At 55.9% G+C, this 6,622-nt stretch overlaps 2 protein-coding genes across 6 annotated transcripts in view; one reads left to right on the forward strand and one right to left on the reverse strand.

The window, feature by feature from the left end:
• Positions 1-16: 16 nt before the first annotated feature.
• On the forward strand, positions 17-5,178 carry PHF1 (PHD finger protein 1). 3 transcript variants are annotated; one of them, XM_010848607.1, is made up of 14 exons: positions 25-862; positions 946-1,027; positions 1,126-1,221; positions 1,997-2,097; positions 2,192-2,340; positions 2,503-2,598; positions 2,777-2,845; positions 3,001-3,124; positions 3,231-3,298; positions 3,458-3,562; positions 3,671-3,860; positions 3,943-4,037; positions 4,308-4,388; positions 4,543-5,178. In XM_010848607.1, the coding sequence occupies exons 1-14, from the start codon at positions 704-706 to the stop codon at positions 4,829-4,831; spliced, it is 1,704 nt and encodes a 567-aa protein (XP_010846909.1). In that variant the 5' UTR covers positions 25-703; the 3' UTR covers positions 4,832-5,178. The 3 variants fall into 3 exon arrangements, with proteins under 3 accessions (XP_010846910.1, XP_010846908.1, XP_010846909.1); XM_010848608.1 differs by lacking the exon at positions 3,943-4,037 and having other exon boundaries at positions 17-862; positions 3,682-3,860; positions 4,543-4,607; XM_010848606.1 differs by having other exon boundaries at positions 24-862; positions 3,458-3,860.
• A 102-nt stretch (positions 5,179-5,280) lies between these two features.
• The window catches only part of CUTA (cutA divalent cation tolerance homolog (E. coli)), a 1,704-nt gene continuing 362 nt past the window's right edge, over positions 5,281-6,622 (reverse strand). For 2 of the 3 annotated variants that reach the window (XM_010848604.1, XM_010848603.1), the window contains 5 exons: positions 6,167-6,375; positions 5,956-6,015; positions 5,800-5,845; positions 5,622-5,671; positions 5,281-5,505 (listed from right to left, as the gene is read on the reverse strand). In XM_010848604.1, coding sequence (XP_010846906.1) covers positions 5,379-5,505; positions 5,622-5,671; positions 5,800-5,845; positions 5,956-6,015; positions 6,167-6,348 — 465 coding nt within the window. In that variant the 5' untranslated portion in view covers positions 6,349-6,375 and the 3' untranslated portion in view covers positions 5,281-5,378. Of the gene's footprint in view, positions 5,506-5,621; positions 5,672-5,799; positions 5,846-5,955; positions 6,016-6,166; positions 6,376-6,534; positions 6,621-6,622 lie in introns of those variants that run through there. The other variant, XM_010848605.1, reaches the window with a different exon arrangement.

Consider the following 6,622-nt stretch of genomic DNA (forward strand, 5'->3'; position numbering starts at 1 on the left):
GGCGCGCAGGGCGCGGGCGGGAGAGCCGCGCCGCCCAGGCGGCGGGTCGGGCTGGGCCGACTCAAGTCCCCTCTCGGACTCGCGGTCCTGGGGAGAAGAGACCCGGACTGGGACACGCCCCCCTCCCGGGGCACTCAGGGAAGTTATCTAACCCGGGGGCAGGGAGCCCCGAATTTGAGGGTGACCTGACATAACCTAGCACCAAGATGATTGTTCTGAATGAGACACGGGGGCCCAGGAGGCAACCTTTTCCACTCGAAAACATCTCCAGAAAAAGCTCCCGAAACACATCTCTGGGAAACAGCACCCCAATTGTAATCCCTCTGTAAACAGCGGTAGAAGGTGACAGCAGAAACTGAGTGGCAACCTTTGCCTCTGCAACCATCGTTTCTGCTAAAATCTCAAGGCCGGGATACAACGTCCCAGGGGAGCTCTGGCAGCTGGGAAACTAGAGAACTAGGTTGGTGGGGTGGGGGGACGGTGGGGAGAAAAGAACCAGTGGTGACTGTTGGGAGAGCTGGAGTCAGGAAGGCCGGAAGGGGTGCCCAGGGGTTTCCTACCCAGATGTCTCAGGGAAATGGAGGTTGGGCACACCTGCTCAAGTCTTTGACAGAAAAACAGGCAAAGAAAATGGGGGCTGGTTTCTCAATATTCGTAACTTTCTCCTACCGTCTCACCTCTAACTAGGCCCCCCCAGGATGCAATGGCACAGCCCCCCCGGCTGAGCCGCTCTGGTGCCCCCCCACTTTGGGACCCAGCTTCCCCTGCTCCCACCTCAGGCCCCCGGCCTCGACTTTGGGAGGGTCAAGATGTGCTGGCCAGATGGACAGATGGGCTGCTATACTTGGGGACCATCAAAAAGGTAAGACCTCTGACCTGTCACATTTTCTCATTCCCCTTATCTAGTCTGATTTCTGTTCCATCTTCTGTGCTCACCCATTCCAGGTGGACAGTGCTCGGGAGGTGTGTCTGGTTCAGTTTGAGGATGATTCCCAGTTTCTGGTTCTATGGAAAGACATTAGCCCTGGTGAGAAGCCTGAGATTGGATCCAGTGGAAAACAAGCCTGGCATGGGGGACAGAAAGGGGCTGGAGGCCAGGCCCTCTGACACTCTGTTCTCTCACAGCGGCGCTCCCTGGGGAGGAACTCCTCTGCTGTGTATGTCGCTCTGAGACTGTGGTCCCTGGGAACCGGCTGGTCAGCTGTGAGAAGTGTCGCCATGGTGGGTGAGAGGGCAGGACACCTGAATGGCCTAGCTTGCCCTAGGTCTGCCAGGGTGCCTCTGACCCTTCCCTCCAGCACTGGTCCTGATACTGTCTGTCCTGGTCTGAGTCCCCAAGCTACTGCTCTGGCCAGTCTCCACAAGCCTGTAACCTCACTCCCTTCCAGCACAGGGAGAGGCGGCCTTGGGATAGGATGTATGAGCTCTGCGGGCAGAGGGTGTGAATGAGCAAAAGTCTCTCAGTTGTGTCTGACTCTTTGTGACCTCATGAACCGTACAGTCCATGGAATTCTCCAGGCCAGGATACTAGAATGGGTACTCTTTCCCTTTTCCAGGGAATCTTCCCCACCCAGGGATCAAACCCAGGTTCCCCACATTGCAGGCGGAATCTTTACTAGCTGAGCCACAAGGGAAGCCCACGAATACTGGAGTGGGTAGCCTATCCCTTCTCCAGGGGAACTTCCTGACCCAGGAATCGAACCGGGGTCTCCTGCATTGCAGGTGTTCTTTATCAACTGAGCTATCAAGGAAGCCCCAAATGCAGGCAGAGGGTAGTTCCAGTACGGCTTTTTCTAACCATTTGACCTTGGGCAAGTCCCTAAACTTCTAAGAATCACAGCTGCCTCACCTGCTTTTAAAATAAAGGTAATACGCCCACCCAGCAGGACCATGGTCAAAAACAAAATGAGATGGGGTAAGACTTTTGTCCCAATACGTAGCGCACACAGGTATGCAATGCAATAAGTGGTCTACTGTCAATATTCTCATTATTTAGCTTATCACCAGGACTGCCACGTTCCAAGGGCCCCAGCCCCTGGAGAGGGAGAGGGCGCATCCTGGGTCTGCCGCCAGTGCGTTTTTGCCATCGCCACCAAGGTAAGGGCCCCTTCCTGTGGGACCTCCCACCCCCAGCCTCTCCTGAACCCTTCCTTCCCCCACCTCTGAGGCCACCTGTCTGTTCCACCTGCAGAGGGGGGGTGCGCTGAAGAAGGGCCCCTATGCCCGGGCCATGCTGGGCATGAAGCTCTCCCTGCCGTATGGACTGAAGGGGTTGGACTGGGACGCTGGGCATCTGAGCAACCGGCAGCAGAGCTACTGTTACTGTGGTGGCCCTGGGGAGTGAGTAGTGAGGGGCGGGGGTTAGGGAACAAGTGATGGGGGTGGGAACAAAGGAGAATTGGCAGGGTGGCGGGAGTGCTGAAGGGGCAGGAGAGTGGTGAGCAGGGTTTGGGGCAGTTAAGGAGGGCGTGTCTGGGGGTCACTGGTCCCGTTTCCCTTCAGGTGGAACCTGAAGATGCTGCAGTGCCGGAGCTGCCTGCAGTGGTTCCATGAGGCCTGCACCCAGTGTCTGAGCAAGCCCCTCCTTTACGGGGACAGGTGAGCCTGGGCAGACCCTCCAGGAGCTCTGCCCCCCATCCCAGACCAGGTGTCTTCCTGACCTCTGAAGCCTTGCTTACCGGTTAGCTCCATCCTTGCTCGGAACACCCCTCCATCCCCCGTGGGCAGGTGTAGTTTCCTGTAAAAGGTGTATTCTCTTCCTCTTGTCTATGTCCAGGTTCTATGAGTTTGAGTGCTGTGTGTGTCGGGGGGGCCCTGAGAAGGTCCGGAGGCTACAGCTTCGCTGGTGAGCTGGATATGGGGCACGACCTCAGCATCACTCCTCTTTCCGTACCCCTAGTTTTTCACTTTACAGGCCCCAGCCCCCTACCTGGGGGACACCCCTGCCTGCCCCCTGTCTTGTAATGCTTCCACCACCTTGACAAGTCAGTGTTTCTCCAGGGTGGATGTGGCACATCTTGTCTTGTACCATCTCAGTGTTTGCTGTAAGAAAAAATACTTTGATTTTGACCGTGAGATCCTCCCCTTCACCTCTGAGAATTGGGACAGTTTGCTCCTTGGAGAGGTAAGGGGTGGTGAACCTCTGGGGGTCAGGGTGGGCCAGGGAGATGTGGAAAAATGGGGGAGGGAATCACTGCTCTCCTGACCCCATTTCCTATCCCCTCCCCTAGCTCTCAGAAACCCCCAAGGGAGAACGGTCTTCCAAGCTCCTCTCCGCTCTCAACAGCCACAAGGACCGGTGAGTCGGAGGGAGGCTCAGGAGGAGATGGAGATGTGGAGACGCAGCCTGAGAGGGAGGGGCTGCAGCCCACCTGGAAGATGCCCTCTGAGGACTGACAGCACAGGAGGGTCCCTTTTCTCCAGCACTGACCCTGTATCATTTCTCTCCTCATCCCAGTTTCATTTCAGGGAGGGAGATTAAGAAGAGGAAATGCTTGTTTGGTCTCCATGCTCGGATCCCTCCCCCTGTGGAGCCCCCTCCTGGAGACGGAGCCCCCACCAGGTCACTGGTCCAGGGGGCATGGGGAAGTTCTCAGGGTGCATGTATGGAGACAGGGAGGTCTCTGGGGTGTCCGGGAGGGGGCTGGGGGGATAAGGAGGCCTCTTACAGCTTCCCTTCAGGGCAGGGCCCTGGGGGAGGGGTCTCACGTCCCCTGGGGAAGCGCCGGAGGCCGGAGCCAGAGCCCCTGAGGAGGAGGCAGAAGGGGAAAATGGAGGAGCTGGGGCCACCCTCAGCAGTGCGCAACCAGCCCGAGCCCCAGGAGCAGAGGGAGCGGGCTCGTCTGCAAAGGGCACTGCAGGTACAGGGGCAGGGGCACCCGTGGGCAGATGGTGGTGTGGGAAGGAATCAAGGATGATCTCTCAGTCCTTTGCTCCTTCTAGGCCTCAGTGTCTCCACCACCCTCCAGCCCTAACCAGAGTTACCAGGGCAGCAGCGGCTACAACTTCCGGCCCACAGATGCCCGCTGCCTGCCCAGGTCAGTGCGCCTCCTCCCTCCAACCAGACATACTCCCTTGGAACCTCTCTTCCAGTTGCCTACAAGCTTCTGGATTTCCTCACCCAATATTCTTTTCCCTCTCCCCTTTGGCTGCCCACTTCTTTACCTAGAGACTTCGAGAACCAGTGTCTGCTCCCCAGTATTCTAGAGCCGGGTTCCCTGAGGATAGTGTTTGCGCTCTGCCCTTCCCAGGGGGAGAGGGTCCTATTCCCCTGCTTTGGGTCCTGACTTTCTTCCTTCCCAACCCAGCAGTCCCATCCGGATGTTCGCTTCCTTCCACCCCTCTGCCAGCACCGCAGGGACCTCTGGGGATGGTGAACCCCCAGACAGGTGAGATTTTACTCCTTTACCTGTGATACTTCTGTACTCTTAACTTCCTTGGTCTCTTAAACATTTTTGTTGTTGTTCCTCTGATCCCCACACGGCCTCCGTTTCTGGTCAGTCTTTATCTCCATCTGGACTGACAGTTGCTTTCTTTACCTAGGTCACCCCTGGAACTTCACATTGGTTTCCCCACAGACCTCCCTAAAAGTGCCCCCCACTCGATGACTGCCTCATCTTCCTCAGTCCCAGCCCCCTCCCCAGGTGTTCCCAGACGCTCAGCACCCCCTTCTCCCCTGTGCCGTAGTTTGTCTCCTGGGGCTGGGGGTGGAGTCCGAGGTGGGGTCGGCTACCTGTCCCGTGGGGATCCTGTCCGGGTCCTTGCTCGGAGAGTGCGGCCTGATGGCTCTGTGCAGTACCTGGTTGAGTGGGGAGGTGGGGGCATCTTCTGAACAGCCTGCCTCTGCCCAACTGCCCATTGACACACACCGGCACTTTCATACCCTGACCTCTGACCTCACCTACAGCTGGGATGTACCTGGGGCACTAGGAGGGGTATGTCCCCCTACTGTCCAGGCTGGAATCCAGGTTGGGGGTTGGGGAAGAGGCTCACTCTCCTCTACTCCCTTCACGGTTCCTGACCCTTCCCCCCAACCATTCCCTCATTTCCTTTGATGTTATTTTGTTACAGCTTTTTAAATATTTTTTAAAATTATTTAACCCCTGGGGACGGAGACTGAGGAGGGGAGGAGAACAGATCCTGGGCTCTGTATCATTGAAATAAAGATAAATAAACAAACTAAGCAGCCCTGAGTCATTCCAAAAAACGAGAAGAAAGGGACTAGAAGCACTTCTGATCTTCCCAACCAAATTCACTTTTTGACAAAGAAAAAAGAAAATGGAAGAGAGAACTAAAAATGGGATTTATTAAGAGTCCAGTCATCACAAGGTAGGAGTGTTGATATTTATGAGGGAAACCATGGCAAGAACAAAGGTTCATCACAGCGGGGCTGTACTGGAGTCAGGAACCGACTCTGTAACCTGGCGCACCCACTGCAGGTACGGGAAGTTCCCCTGCTCCACAGGCAATGCAATCACCTCAGCCACTTCATAAGGGTGCACAGACCTGTGGAAACGATAGGGGATCAAAGACTTACCCAAAGGAGTTCATCCCCTCAGACTGCCCAGGAAAGCTCACCCCACAGTTTACACCCTCACCTCTACCCACGTCAAAGTTCTCACCGAACAAAATCCGTCAGAGCTGGAACCAAGGAACTTTGGGTTTTGATCATCTGAGGGGTGAAGATAAACATGGCTGAATCAGGGGGTGAACTTGATTCCAGGATCTGGGATGAGGGATAAGGGGTCAAAGTAAATGGTCAGGGAATTAAGTTTTTGTCAGGTAGGAAACATTTCTCACCATCAGCACTTCACTGTCCTCTTCAATCTTTCCTTTCCACTCATAGCTGAAAAGGTCAGGGAGAGAGTGTTGTGGGAGCAAAGATTTCCCTCAAGGTAAAAGACTACCAGTCAGCCCTTTGAGTTAGGTTAACCCTCCAACCCCTAATTGACTCACATGGATGTAATCTGAGGGACAAGGTTGACGCAGGCTGCTAGGCGCTTCTCCACCACAGCCCTGAAGGTGAAGAGAGAGCACCGTTTAAAGGCCCCATGACCCGATTTTTGCACTGGCAAAAATTCCCAGAGACAGGCGGGAAGCAGCGGGAGGCGCTCCCCCAACTCTCCCTTCATAAGCACCTTTCCTCGCTTCACACTGAAGTCCCCACCTGGCGATCTCCTTGGCAACCTTCTCGTTGGGGCAGGTGACAAAGGCCGCAGAGACCGAGCCGGGGACATAGGCGGAGCCCGAGGCCGACGAGGGCTGGGCCGGGGGACTTCCTGAAGCCATGGACAGCAGGGCTCGGGGTAGCAACAGAAGGCGAGAGGCTGCAGGCAGCAGTGTCGGCATCCAAAACAGCGACAGGAGCAGAGCGGCCTAAGGGCAGGGGGTGGATTCGGGGTCGTATAAACACCCCAGCAAAACTGCACCCCGGAACACTTCGCTTGCATAAACACTCAGGCCCTCCCTCTTCTGCATTCCGAAGGAAAATATTCCTGAAACCAAGAGAAGCTTGGAAAATTTAAGGCAAAATACTCAGTTTTCACTCTCTCCTCGGAGGCCAACATCTGGGTTTTGGGGTACGGGTCATGGGCAAAGCTTCGAGGACCGGAAGGGGCGGGGC

This window comes from Bison bison, unplaced genomic scaffold (assembly GCF_000754665.1).
Source record: "Bison bison bison isolate TAMUID 2011002044 unplaced genomic scaffold, Bison_UMD1.0 scf7180017864270, whole genome shotgun sequence".
Taxonomy (NCBI): Eukaryota; Metazoa; Chordata; class Mammalia; order Artiodactyla; family Bovidae; genus Bison; species Bison bison.